Source organism: Neofelis nebulosa, chromosome 4, assembly GCF_028018385.1.
Source record: "Neofelis nebulosa isolate mNeoNeb1 chromosome 4, mNeoNeb1.pri, whole genome shotgun sequence".
NCBI lineage: Eukaryota > Metazoa > Chordata > Mammalia > Carnivora > Felidae > Neofelis > Neofelis nebulosa.
In genome coordinates this window covers 59,100,685-59,116,292 of record NC_080785.1, presented here as the reverse complement: position 1 = coordinate 59,116,292, position 15,608 = coordinate 59,100,685, and the positions used below count along the sequence as shown (strand labels likewise).

General features: G+C 34.7%; 1 protein-coding gene across 6 annotated transcripts in view; it reads right to left on the bottom strand.

Moving 5' to 3' along the window:
* The window catches only part of SNX13 (sorting nexin 13), a 136,380-nt gene that overhangs the window by 23,537 nt on the left and 97,235 nt on the right, over positions 1 to 15,608 (bottom strand). For 4 of the 6 annotated variants that reach the window (XR_009260426.1, XM_058724901.1, XM_058724897.1 and 1 more), the window contains 2 exons: positions 13,006 to 13,075; positions 8,577 to 8,749 (listed from right to left, as the gene is read on the bottom strand). Coding sequence is in view for 5 of the 6 variants with exons in the window: in XM_058724901.1 (XP_058580884.1) it covers positions 8,577 to 8,749; positions 13,006 to 13,075 (243 nt within the window). In the remaining variant the exon portion in view is untranslated. The remainder of the gene's footprint in view (positions 1 to 8,576; positions 8,750 to 13,005; positions 13,076 to 15,608) is intronic. The other 2 variants (XM_058724898.1, XM_058724900.1) reach the window with 1 other exon arrangement.

Below are 15,608 nucleotides of genomic sequence, written 5' to 3'. Positions count from 1 at the left end.
TGGATCCATACAAATCTTAGGATTGTTTGTTCTAGCTTTGAAAAGAATGCTGGTGCAATTTTGATTGGGATTGCACTGAATGTGTAGATTGCTTTGGGTAGTATTGACATTTTAACAATATTTATTCTTCCAATCCATGAGGATGGAATGTTTTCCCATTTCTTTGTGTCTTCTTCAATTTCCTTCATAAGCTTTCTATAGTTTTCAGCATACAGATCTTTTACATCTTTGGTTAGGTTTATTCCAAGGTATTCTATGGTTCTTGGTGCAACTGTCAATGGGATCAGTGTCTTTATTTCTCTTTCTGTTGCTTAATTATGGGTGTATAAAAATGCAACCAATTTCTGTACATTGATTTTGTACCCTGAGACTTTGCTGAATTCATGGTATCAGTTCTAGCAGACTTTTGGTGGAATCTGTCAGGTTTTCCACGTAGAGTATCATGTTGTCTGCGAAAGGTGAAAAGTTTGACTTCATCTTTCCCAATTTTGATGCCTTTTCATTTTGTTGTCTGATTTTTGATGTTAGGACTTCCAACACTATGTTAAACAACAGTGGTGAGAGTGGACATCCCTGTCACGTTCCTGATCTCAGGGGGAAAGCTCTCAGTTTTCCCCACTGAGGATGATATTAGCTGTGGGCTTTTCATAAATGTTTTTAATTTTTTTTTCTTTAACATTTATTTATTATTGAGAGACACAGAGCGTGAGGAGGGGAGGGGTAGAGAGAGGGGGAGACACAGAATCTGAAGCAGGCTCCAGGCTCTGAGCTGTCAGCACAGAGCCCAACATGGGGCTTGAACTCACAGACTGCAAGATCGTGACCCGAGCCGAAGTCGGTTGCCCAACCGAGCCACCCAGGCACCCCAGCATAAATGGCTTTTATGATGTTTCTATCCCGACTTTCTTGACGATTTTTATCAAGAAAGGATGCTGTATTTTGTCAAATACTTTTTTGCATCTATTGACAGAATGATATGGTTCTTTTCTTTTATTAATGTGATGTATCACATTGATTGATTTGTGAATGTTGAACCAGCCCTGCAGCCCAGGAATGAACCCCACTTGATCATGGTGAGTAATTCTTTTTATATGCTGTTGAATTCGATTTGCTAGTATCTTGTTGAGAATCTTGGCATCCATATTCATCCGGGATATTGGCCTGTAGGTCTCCTTTTTTATGGGGTCTCTGTCTGGTTTGGGAATCAAAGTAATGCTGGCTTCATAGAATGAGTCAGGAAGCTTTCCATCCATTTCTATTTTTTGGAACAGCTTGAGAATATTAGCAGATATTAATAATATATATAATATATTATTATATTATATATATTATTATGTATAATTATATATATATAATAATATGTATAATATATTAATATATAATATATAATATATAATATATAAAATATAAAGCAGATATTAACTCTGCTTTAAATGTCTGGTAGAATTCCCCTGGGAAGTCATCTGGTCCAGGACTCTTATTTGTTGGGAGATTTTTGGTAAGTGATTCAATTTCTTCACTAGTTATGGGTCTGTTCAAATTTTCTATTTCTTCCCGTTTGAGTTTTGGTACTGTATGGGTGTTTAGGAATTTGTCCAATTTCTTCCAGGTTGTCCGGTTTGTTGGCATATAATTTTTCATAGTATTCCTTGGTAATTGCTTGTATTTCTAAGGGATTGGTTGTAATAAATCCATTTTCAATTGTGATTTTATCTATTTGGGTCCTCTCTCTTTTCTTTTTGTGAAGCCTGGCTAGAGGTTTATTAATTATGTTTATCTTTTCAAAAAACCAACTCTTGGTTTAATTGATCTGTTCTACTGTTTTGTTTTGTTTTTGTGATTCTATATTGTTCATTTCTGCTCTGATCTTTATTATTTCTCTTCTTCTGCTAGGTTTGGGGTGTCTTTGTTGTTCTGCTTCTAGTTCCTTTAGGTGTGCTGATAGATTCTGTATTTGGGATCTTTCTTATTTCTCAAGATGGGCCTGGATTGCAATGTATTTTCCTCTTAGGACTGCTTTTGCTGCATCCAAAAGGGTTTGGATTGTTGTATTTTCATTTGCATTTGTTTCCATATATTTTTTAATTTCTTCTCTAATTGCCTGGTTGACCTATTCGTTCTTTAGCAGGATGTTCTTTAACCTCCATGCTTCTGTAGCTTTTCCAGACTTTTTCCTCAGGTTGATTTCAAGTTTCCTAGCATTGAGATCTCAAAGTGCGCATGGTATGATCTCAATTCTTTTATATTTACTGAGGGCTGTTTTGTGACCCATTATGTGGTCTGTCTTGGAGAATGTGCCATGTGCACTCGAGAAGAAAGTATATTCTGCTGCTTTGGGATACAGGGTTCTAAATGTATCTGTCAAGTCCATCTGGTCCAATGTATCGTTCAGGGCCATTGTTTCTTTACAGATTCTCTGTCTAGATGATCTGTCCAGTGCTGTAAGTGGAGTATTAAAGTCCCCTGCAATTACCACATTCTTATCAATAAGGTTGCTTATGTTTGTGATTAATTGTTTTACATATTTGGGTGCTCCTGAATTCGGTGCATAGACATTTATATTTGTTAGCTCTTCCTGATGGATAGACCCAGTAATTATATAATGCCCTTCACCTCTTGTTACAACCTTTTTTAAAGTCCAGTTTGTCTGATATAAGTATGGCTACTCCAGCTTTCTTTTGATTTTCACTAGGATAGATAGCTCTCCATCCCCTCACTTTCAATCTGAAGGTGTCCTCAGATCTAAAATGAGTCTCTTAAAAATTATTTTTTTTTTAACGTTTATTATTTTTTTTGAGACAGAGAGAGACACAGCATGAACGGGGGAGGGGCAGAGAGAGAGGGAGACACAGAATGGGAAGCAGGCTCCAGGCTCTGAGCCATCAGCCCAGAGCCCGACGCGGGGCTCGAACTCGCGGACCGCGAGATCGTGACCTGAGCTGAAGTCGGACGCTCAACCAACTGAGCCACCCAGGCGCCCCTAAAATGAGTCTCTTGTAGACAGCAAATAGATGGGTCTTGTTTCTTTATCCATTCTGATACGCTATGTCTTTTGATTGCAGCATTTAGTATACTTGCATTCAGTGTTATTAAAGATATGGGTTTAGAGTCATTGTGTTATCTGCAGGTTTCATGCTTGTAGTGATGTCTCTGGTACTTTGTGGTCCTTGCAACATTTCACTCACAGAATCCCCTTTAGGATCTTTTGTACGGCTGGTTTATTGGTGATGAATTCTTTCAGTTTTTGTTTGGGAAAATCATTCTCTCCTTCTATTCTGAATGACAGGCTTGCTGGACAAAGGATTCTTGGCTGCATATTTTTCCTGTTCATCACACTGAAAATTTCCTGCCACTCCTTTCTGGTCTGCCAACTTTCAGTGGATAGGTCTGCTACTACCCTTATGTGTCTACCCTTGTATGTTAAGGCCTGTTTATCAGAATCCTCTCTTTATCCTTGTATTTTGCCAGTTTCCCTATGATATGTGGTACAGAAGATTGATTCAAGTTACATCTGAAGGGAGTTCTCTGTGCCTCTTGGATTTCAATGCCTGTTTCCTTCCCCACATTGGGACATTCTCAGTTACGATTTGTTCAAGTACACCTTCAGCCCCTTTCTCTCTCTTCTTCTGGAATTCCTATGATACAGTCATTGTTCCGTTTCATTGAATCACTTAGTTCTCTAATTCTCCCCTCATAATCCTAGATTTTTTTTCTCTTTTTCCATAATTTTATCTTCTAATTCATCTATTCTCCCCTCTGTCTCTTCAGTTCACACTGTGGCCACCTCCATTTTATTTTGCACCTCATTATAGCACTTTTTAAATTCATGATAACTCTTGATCTCTGTGGCAATAGATTCCTAAATTCTTGTTCAGTTATGTTGCTTGTATCTGTTTTGATCAATTTTTTAGCTGTCATTTCTTCCTGGAATTTGATGAGAATTCTTCCATTGCATTATTTTGGCTAGTTTTCTGTCCCTTATGAGTTTTAAAAGCTTGTCATGTGTGCTCTACATCTGCGAGCACTGCTATGTTAAAGGGGGTCATACACTGTCCAGGGTCTGGCCCTTCAGGAAGTGTTTTGTGGAGAGTGTTACTTTCTCTCTGTTGTTGTGACTTTGGTTATTTTATTTCCCTACTCATAATGATGTTTTGGACCCTCCACCAGGTGTGGTTTAATTTTTTCCTTGAAATGGCCCTATGGCCCCTCAGGTTGTCCTGGTTTCTCCCTGGTAAACTTAGTTTCTTTTCCTCCCAGACTCTTGGGGTTCAAAGTCCTTTGGCTTCAGCCCTTCTTTGTTTGAGAGACGTGGGAAGTACAGATTCCCCTACGTCTCCGCCATGTTGGCCACCCACCTCTCCTAAACTACTGATTTAATTTTACAGAATACATACTTTATTCTAGTATTACAAGTACGTTATGGGTGAAGTGTACTGCGCTCCCAAGTTCAGATGCTGAGTTTTTAACCCCTAGTACTTCAGAATGGGGTTATATTTGCAGACAGGGACTTCAGAGAGGGAATTAAGTAAAACAAAGCCCTCAGGGTGGGTGTAATCTAATATGACTGGTATCATTATAAGAGGAGGAAATCTGAACACGCAAAGAGAAAAGAGACACCAGGGACGTGAGCAAACACAGAAAAGGCCATGTGAGGCCATATTAAGAAAGGCATCCATTTGACAGCCAAAGAGAGATATTTCAGGAAAAAAACAAATTTACCAACACCTTGATGTTGGACTTCTAACCTCCAGAACTGCAAGAAAATTATTTTTATTGTTTAAGCCACTTAGTCTGTGGTATTTTGTTATGATAGCCCTGGCAAATTAATACATCAAGGGAATATAACAGTATGCAATAAAATAACAATTTATTTTGGGGGTAACTGAGAGGCTCAGTTGGTTAAGTGTCTGACTTCAGCTCAGGTTATGACCTTGTGGTTTGTGAGTTCAAGCATCACATCGAGCTCTGTGCTGACGGCTGAGTCTGGAGCCTGATTCCGATTCTGTGTCTCCCTCTCTCTCTGCCCCTCCTCTACTTGCTCTCTCTCTCTCTGTCAAAAATAAACATTAAAAAGAAATTTTTTTAATTTCAGAAACTTTAAATTATTAAATGTTGTTAATAAAAAGAAATAAATTAAATGCCACAAAAATAGTTATTTTCTTAAAGCCGAGATTATCAAACTCCTTTTTAAACTGTCTAGAACAGAAGCATATAGGACTGATAGTTTTCTCAAATATGGCTATTATAAAAAGAAAAATGGGGAAATTTTATACTCTAATTTAAACTTACTATAATCGTGGTATTTTAAAGATTATATTTAAATACAAGGTAAAGGGAGCCCATTCCCCGAAAGGTAATATAATTCTCTCTGCAAAAATTCATGAATGTATTTTTTTTTTAATATTTATTTTTGAGAGACAGACAGAGTGTGAATGGGAAAGCAGCAGAGAGAGAGGGAGACACAGAATCTGAAGCAGGTTCCAAGCTCTGAGCTGTCAGCACAGAGCCTGACATGAGGCTCAAACCCATGAATGGTGAGATCATGACCTGAGCTGAAGTTGGCCACTTAATGACTGAGCCAGCCAGGTGCCCCCCATTATTTTTTAAATATTTTTAAAATATTTTTTAAACGTTACAAGGATTCAAAATTTGTTTATATCCAAGCACATAAATACTTTTACTCAGTTACCTTAAAGCATACTTAATATTTAAATCACTAGTATTTTATCTGTGCTAATATACAATTCACTCAATATAATACAATTGCACAGTGTCTACTAGAATGTAGACTCCCAGAGGCAAAGACTAGGTCTGTCTTGTTCACTGTTGTATTCTGAGCACTGAGAACAGTACCAGGCACACAGAAAAAACTCAGTGTGTGTGTATGTGTATATACGTATATACACATGTGTATATGTATATATACATATATATATACACATATACATATATATATATGTGTATATACACATGCATATGTGTATATACACATATATATGCTGAATAAATGCATAGTTCAGGCCATTTCTAAAATAACGTGATATTTAATATTAATTATTTTCTTTCAATTTTATAAATCTTTATCAATAAAACATCCAATGAGCCTAAAAACATCTGTAAAGAAAATGATAGTATATTTAGACTGGAAAAGCTTACATCACAAAGTTAAGAAAACAAAACCTGTTTTAAAATAATGTTAACACTTGAAGAGCTCTATGGAGTTAAAATTTATTTGTGTCAATAGGTTGTACTGTTACCAACTGATGAATTACTATGAATCACTGCATTTTTCTTCTGCTGTTTTATGAGAGATTTGAGTTTAAAAATATAGATAAGGCAGGGGCGCCTGGGTGGCTCAGTCGGTTAAGCAGCCAACTTCGGCTCAGGTCATGATCTCACGGTCCGTGAGTTCGAGCCCCGCGTCGGGCTCTGTGCTGACAGCTCAGAGCCTGGAGCCTGTTTCAGATTCTGTGTCTCCCTCTCTCTGACCCTCCCCCGTTCATGCTCTGTCTCTCTCTGTCTCAAAAATAAATAAATGTAAAAAAAAAAAAAAAAAAAAAAAATTAAAAAAAAAATATAGATAAGGCAGAGCTAAAAGGCGAATAGCCTGGGTCTTATTTACAAATGTTTAGCATTTTCCTTAAAGCTACATTTTCACTTAGAAGCTTTGTTTTTAAATTCTTAAGCTCTGTGAGCAATCTAAGTAATCATACACTACTGTGACTTGATAAGAAACACAAAGTCAAAACACATGCACTTTGCCTGCACTGAGCCCTTTTACAAATGACTTCTCTTGGGGCACCTGGGTAGCTCAGTTGTTAACCGACTTTGGCTCAGGTCATGATCTCACAGTTTGTGGATTCAAGCCCTGCATCAGGCTCTGTGCTGATAGCTAACAGCCTGGAGCCTGCTTCAGATTCTGTCTTCTTCTCTCTCTGCCACTCCCCCATTTGTGCTCTGTCTCTCAAATAAATAAATGTTAAAAAAAAAAAAAAAAAAAAAAAGTAATAAAAAATAAAAATGAATTCACTTTATTAATTTCATTGAATTTTTGCTGTATTGTAAAAGGAAATTTCTGTATGGACTGTTCTATTAATAAAGGTTTTTTTTTTTAAGTATGTTCTTCACTTATAATTGTCAATATGTAAACATAAACATGATATTTACAGTCCTTGCCTAGAATATTTAAATTATGCAGTTATTATTCCTCTTAATAGTAAAAAGTTAACACTATTCAAACAAAGAAAATTTCACATTATTCCAAATTTCCATTGATTTCCAAGTAAATAAAACTACTTAGCAATTCAAATTATTTTAAAATTTATCAGGTTTGGTTGATATATGAGGATGGGAAGAAAGATAATATAAGCTGTGGGATTTTAGACTCTAAAATAGGTAATATTTATAAAATTAAAGCAATTATTTCATCAATGTGGGACAGAAAATTCTTTCACCTCTGCAAAAAAATCAATCTAAGCTGAAGAAACAAACCAAGACAACGAAAACAGAAGAATAGACATGTCCAAAGTTGTTAATTTCCTTATGAATATAATTTAAAATAGTATTTTTCATATGGGCTTCTGGAGTCAACCCTAATCTGGTTTTAATCACTTTTAAGCTATTAATTGTTTATCTCACTCTATTCACAGAGTATTTTAATGAAATGATCATGGTGCCAACCATATTTTTTCCATTATCTTAACTGAAAAAAGATATTTTCTGATTACTCAAATAATACAATGTCATTTCAAAGCTTCTGTCCATTCAGATGTCACCATTAATTATCAGTATTTTTACTGGTTTAAAACCAGCATGTATAGTTAAAAAACTTTGAATGAAATCACAGATTCTCAAAAGTTACATTCCATAGATCACATATTCCAATTCATGTGATGATGATCTATTTTTTTTTTAAGTTAAGGAAAAAAGTATTTAATAAAAAGTAAAATAGAGAAATAATTCATTTACATTTGTTGTCTTTAAGCGTCCACATACTTCTATAAAACAAGAGGGATGTATTTAGTAAGAATTAAAACATTAATTGGCTAATGTTAAACTTAATTTAGGTTGTGGTTCTTAAAACAACTTAATAGACCAAGGATTTAACTGTTACACTATTGGGTAAGGATACTATTTAAAATAACTATAGCTCTGGATTATATTGTCCAAAATAAAAACACAAAACGCCCTACAGTGATACTCCTCCATATCTTAAACCAAACCCAAATCCCAAAAACCTCTTGCAAAGCACAACACACACACACACACACACACACACACACACACACACACACACACACACAAAGTTATAAAGATACATTCATTATAATTTTCCAAAGCAGACCACTGATATTTTGTCACTAGTCTACAATGGTTATAACTGGTTTAAGACTGATTTACTGGTTAAATGCTCCTAATCATTCTAACATTATACTGACTATACAAAAATTCTTACCTTACTTCCTTTGGCTCTGCTCATTATCTTAGCATCCTCAGAGCTATTTAGAATCAAATATCAAATCAGGAAACAACAAAAAATGCACAAACTCGAAAATGTACGTTCATTGGAGGATTACCTGTTCAGTGATCCTCATGTGGAAGTCATGAAAGTCGCTGTAACGGCGATAGGTTTTCCACATCTCCTCGCTGTTAAGACCACGCCGGTGAACAGTGATAGCATATAACGCGTATGTCTTGCCATGATCATTACAAACGCCTGCCACAGCATATGGGTCATAGTCAGCATATACTAGTCATTTCAAACAAAATGAAGAGGAGCAAAACACACACAGAAGAGGAAGATGAAGAACAAAAACAAACAAAAGAACATGAAGTGAAGAAGAATTTGAAATGTCAGACTGAGACAAAAGGATGTCACCAAAGGATAAAAGACTCCCATCCTCTGGACTCACATTCACATTACAAGTTTATGATGACACTACTAGCCACACAGTGATACCTACCTACTTCGACTCACTTCCTCAAGAGCTTGTACCTATTCTTAGTATGACACCACACTACCGCCTCATAATGTAACATTATTCTCTACATATTTAATAAAAGAAAAGTAACATATAAAATAACAACCTTTGATACTAGCTTTCACTATTCAATTGTATTTCAATTAATATCTCTCCCACCAAACAGAAAGCAAAAGCCAAGAACTACAATTCATGGACTTCTGGCAAGTCTCTTTACTGTTTACAATTATCAAAAATTTATAAATGTAGTTCATTCTGGAGATTTTTTTCTTTTTAAAGACATTTTCCTACACAGCATCCTAGTGAGGTAAACTCAAAACCTGTTCCGATTTTGTACTAAACTTAAGACATTTGTTGTGAATCATTTTCTCTAATTTTCTTTCCTATTTTCCAGTTTCTTTCCTCCTTCTAGTGTTGTATTCTAGATCGTTTCTTCAGGTCTCTACAAGTTTTGAGTCTCTAGTCATCTATATCTGGTCTGATTCTTAATCCATCCACTGACCTCAGTTTCAATTACAGTATTTTTTTCTATGATTTTATTTTGCTTCTTTTGACAAAGTGTTGCATTCTTGCCTTAGCTTTTATCTCTACAAGTGTTTTTAATATCCTCTCAGGCTAGGAGACCCTGTGGTACACAATCACTTGAGGATGGCTATATCTAGACACACCCACGCTGGGAATCAAGACGGGCTTTCAATTTCTTGTGGGTACCATTTCCAGACATGATCTTGGCATTCTTTGTTTTATTCTCTTGACACCAGGCTAAGTTTTTCTAGTTCCTCGTTCCTATTAAGCCACCCTTGGTTACTCTGGGCTTCATGTGAAGTACTAGGTTCCAGCTTACTATGGCCTTAGCTCATCCTGCCACTTCTAAATTTGAGGGACATGAAAATGCTCTCAAAAATCAAAATAGCAGGGGTGCCCGAGTGGCTCAGTTTCAGCTCAGCTCATGATCCCAGAGTCGTGAAATTGAGCCCCACATGGGGCTCCATGCTAAGTACAGAGCCTGCTTAGACTCACTCCCTCTCTCTCTCTCTCCCTTTGCCCTTCTCCCCTACTCGCTCACTCTCTAAAATAAAAAAAAAATCTTTTTTGATTAAAATAAAAAAAAATAAAATCAAGATAGCAATGTTTATGCTCCTGTGAGCTCCCTGGCTTCAACTCCACTTTGCTTTCCTAAATTTATTTTTCGTCATGGCCTATGGCACCTGTACATTTCTCCCTGTAGCTATTTTTATTTTACTGTTTTCAGCCTTTCTATGTGTGGAAGGCAGGATTTCCAATAGCACTTTAGACTACCACTTGGCCCACAAGTATAAATTGCTCTTCTAATAATAGATTACATTAATCCATAATTGTGAGGGGAAATAGTGGCTGACTAAATATTTTGTATTTTGTATATAATTAGGCCAAGAAGGGTTTGCATAGCATCTTACTAAATTATTTTAATAGCATGAACGCTAAAAATCTAAACTGGCAAATGCAGTTTGGACAGAAACCTCTTTTAGGCTTTCATCAACATTTTTCTAAGATTTGCACTGTCTACTCAGAATTGCCCTTTGTTCCCTTTTTATCTAATATCAATTTCCTGATTTGTCAAAATATAAGATTAGGGATAGACTTTGGTTGCTTCACTCTCTGAGACTTTAGCTCTATGTAACATTATTTATTATCCACTGTTCACTTCTTCCAATGATCCTTCTCACAGAGACCCGTGCAGAACAAACTGCACCGAACTTTTTCATCCTGTTATAGAACCAGCACCACTCAACAGTTAGCACGGCAATGAGGGAACAGTTTTATCTGTTGTGTTCAAGAGAGGCTTGGTGAAAGAAAACAGAAAGCAGAAGCCTATTAGGAAACAAATCATAACCAACTAGAAGTTAACAAGAGCAAGACTAGGATGGAATAGAAAAGAAATGAAGGGAAGAATGTTAAGAAAGCATTCTAAAAAAGATTTCTCACAAATTGACAGGCAGAGGAGCTCATGACTCGGGTGCATGAACAATAGGAAGAATAGGTTGTGCAGAAGACAAAAAGGTAATTTGATTTTAAAAACAGATAATGAGGCTGCATATATTTATTATAAGATGACGGTGAGATATTACAGTGGAAATAGGTTTTGCTTTCATTAAGACAATGTTACTTATGGCAGGTGATGTACAAGCTATGTGTCACTAATCCAGAATGAGATAAGGAACTAGACCAGAATGTAAATCAAGCTCTCATCACTAACTACATTGCTGAATTTAGCTAGTAGATTTTAAAGATTTCACAAAGAGAAGTGTTCAGTAGCCCATGGATCACTCCTTGAGAAGCACTTCACTAGAATCTACGTTCTACTTCCTGTAATAAGATGTTAAAAACATAAAATCTAGACTCAGAGACTATGAAGTCTAACTGGTAAAATATTTATTGAACAAACACTAATATATAATGGCTACTCACGTAATTACTAATGTAATTAATTAGTCTCATAACAGCTCTGTGACGTACACATTATTATTGATCCATTTTATGGATCACAGAAGTTAAGGAACTTGCCAAGTTCACCCAACCATTAGGTGGCAGAGCTGGGACTTGAACCCACGCAAATGGGAAAAAAGTTATGCTCTTAACAACTATATTATGTTGCCTCTTTAGTATTTATACTTAAGTTTGTCTGACAGAAATAACAATTTATTAAAAATGCTTTTAGTGCTTCCATACATTTTAAGAAGCTAATAAATACTTTTAAATAAATGGATAAAGGAGCTAGAAAATCAGAATGTTTACAGAAAAGAAAGATCTACAAAAGAAACATGAACATAAGTATCTTCCTTGAGACATAAAGTATAAGGTCCTCAAGAAAGAAATAAGGACAAATATCGAATATTTGCAGTTTGGAAATATCCTCCCATTTGGAAGACAAACCAACAAAGAAAAGAGAGACTTTTAAAAAGAATTTTACATTTCAGGAAGGAAAATTGAAACAACAGTGAAACAACTATAACAAAAGCTAGAAGGAAAAGCAACAAAACTTCTGATTTTATTGACAAAGGTGTCATCCAATGACCCTTAAGAGCAGGTAGTGTATGCACCAACTAACTGTAAAGGATAAAAGAACAACTTAGACAGCAATTATAAATAACTTATTTCAGAAATATGGCAGGTAACACAGTGCAAAATGAGATTCTAGCTCCAGTGAGAAGCAAAAGAAAACAGAGATCTTAAAAAAAAAAAAAAAAAAAAAAAGATGTAAATTATCTTTTAAACTGCATTGGTACTGTAAGATCTCTTTTTAGTACCTAAAACGTAAGCACGAAATTGAACTGAGATACCTCAATATGGTAACATTTCAAATGTAATCTGACAGACATAATCCTGTAATCTAGGAATAGTGAGAGGCTGGACAAGTAAACCACCATTACCTACTACTCATTGGCATTATCTAATAACCCAGTGGCAATGATGTAAATTGATTTTTTTCCTCAGTTCACTAACCATTTTGCATGTATGCTGACTGAGTCACAAAATTTTAGAGGTTTCTCACCTTATCCAAGCATTCCTTAAACTTCTGTAAGCTCCTATACCAAAGTTTCATTAACCCAGTTATCTAGTCTGACTCTGCATTATGAAAAAGTTTGAGCTAAAATCTACCCCAAGTGATTCTTAAGAATTCTGCAGACAGTTATCAGCTAGACACAAACAAGAGGAAAAGACTGGGTTTCAAGTTTATTAGCTATGACAAAATGCTTAGAATTTAAGCTTTTCCAAGTGTTAACAGTAACAACCTTAGAGAAGGAAGATATATAAGTATATTCTAACATACATATAAGGTATCATCAAACATGATACAAAGTATATATCAAACCATATACACAATAAACATTTTAGAAGTTAACAAAAAACAATGCAGAAAAACATGTAACTTAAAAATACGACTATAGAACAGAAAAATGGTTTGTAAAAATATATGTGGAAAATAATCCAGGTGTAATAATAATCAATTTTTAAGCAATAATTGTACCACAAAGTCTCTTACCAGTGTCTGAAATGTAAGCATGAAGTTGTACTGAGTCATCAGAAGATACATTTGAAAGGTCATCTAACGACTTGGAAAAAATAAATAAATAAATAAATGTATACATTTTTAATTTTATAGGAAAAAAAGTGTTAAAGCATTTTATGTCACATATGCCTTACCCATCTTTGCCCCATGTAATCTTTATATTATTTGTATCCCTCCCCCAACAATAATCCTATTTATATGAACAGGATAGAGAAAATCCACAATTAAAAAAACTATAAAACAAAGATTCGGAAATCAACTTAGTACATCAGATTATTTCTTCCTTCATTGCTTATCTGCACTTGCTACTTCTTGATTATATTCAATACATGGCAAGAAAAAAATATGGAAAAAATCAGTAGACATATTCTTAACATTTCAATTTTTTAAAATGTACTAGAACTAATTCCTTATTATTTAGCATTTTTATTAATTTAGAAATAATTTTAGATTCCTTATCTAACATGAGAATAATAGTACCTACACATTGGTTACATAAGGATTAAATAAGAAGACATGTAAAACATTTAGTAAGACTGCCTAACACAAAAAGTTATCTATTATTGTGATCTGTATGAAGTGAATCCAGACTCTAAGACAGATTTCAAATAATTTTGAAAAATAATTGCACAAAAATCATTACTGAGTGATTCAAAATGAATCTTTTTTAACTATGGCCTTTGGGTTTAAATTTAAAACTTTTTTGCCTCAGATACATACACCCACACATACCTAGAAGGGAACATAATCACATCATGATAGACTGCAGGAAAGAGTTACCTTGAGCCAATTATATTTATTGTAGTAGTAGTAGTAGTAGTAGTAGTAGTAGTAGTAGTAATAATAATAATAATAATAATAATAGTAATAACAACACCATATTATGTACTTGAAATTACTGAAGGTAAATCTTATATGTTCTTAATATAAAAATGGTAACTATGTGATGTGATAGAGGGGTTAGCTAACCTTATGGTAGTAACCATTATGTAATTATCAAATCAATATGTTGTACGTATTCAACTTATATAATGTTTTATGTCAGTTATAACTCAGTAAAGCTGGAGAAAAATAAACAGCAACAAAAAAGAATTAACTTGAAATTGCTCTCCTCAGAAAGGACTGCTTACAAGCCTGGCCCTTGGATGACAATTGGTGGGAAGGTTCCCACCACTGCCTAACTGCTAAAAGTCATTCATTGTACCTAACCTGTTTGTATAAACAATGTGGTTTATGTTGAACACCCGCTTTCCTTTTGGGAGTCTTGAATTTTAGTATACACTAACCAGAAGTTTGCCTATGTGACCGGCCTTCAATGAAAACCTTGGTCACTTAGTCTCAGATGGGCTTTCTTAGTACCAGCATTTCATATGTGTTGTCACTTTCACTGCTGGGAGAATTAAGTATGTCCCATGAGATTTCCATGGGAGAGGATTCTTGGAAACTTGTATCTGGTTTCCTCTGGACTTTGTCCCATGAGCCTTTTCCTTTTGCTGATTTTGCTTTATATCCTTTGTCTATAATAAATCCTATCTATAAGCATGACTATGCTGAGCCCTGTGAGTCCTCTTAGTAATCACTGAACATCAAAATGGTCTTGGGGACTTCTTGACACACAGACATTATATGGTTCAGAGATCTTACACTTTAAAAACCACAGTATCTGAATGAACTCCGAAGTCTTAACATGATATTACCAATACTACTAGAGTCAGTTAAATGACTTAAATGCAGCCATACATGTGACACAAAGCCATTTAAATTAAGGCAATTGCATTCTAAGGAGAAGGCCAAAATTTATCTACTGAAGACTGATTAAGAGAAGCAAAATATGATAATTCCACACAAATAATCCACCGTATTCCCCTGGTCAAGTCAAGAAGGCGAATCATTTAGTTAAAATGGGGCTTCTCCAGTGATACCCTAAGAGACTTTAGCCAAATCAACTGTTCTTTCTTGTACCTCAGTTTTCCCCATGATGTAATGGCATAATACTTGCTCTACAATTTTGTCAGTTTATAAAGTAAATTATAATGCTTTGAAAAGAAAAAAAGAATCCACTTATTTAAGTGGTCATATGACCAATAGTCAAATATCTTGTTAGAAATATAACCTTTGTTTTAATATTACTTTTATATGAAAAAGCTTCAAAGAAAATAGAATTTTCTACAAAATTCAGATTGTTATCTACTACGATCTTCTTCCAATTACAAACTATCACAGAGAATATATAACAACTGTTTTTCAAAAAGTATTATTGTTGTTAATTACTATCATTATTATTATGATTAACCTTTCCTTGTAGGTAACATTTCAACAGCTAAATGCTACTTACTTTAAACATGTTAGCATCTTATACTATGCAACCCAGAAGTTGTTATAGAACTTTGTACATAAATGTCTTTTTAGTACACCTAAAATATACAATTAATAAGTATTATTTTCATTAAATATGATGAAATAATCTATTGAAACATCTCTTAAACACTAGTCACAGGTATAATGCAAATGTAAATATCAAGGAGACTATATAAAATTACAAGTGATGAAATAATATTAATTACAGTCTGATTTAG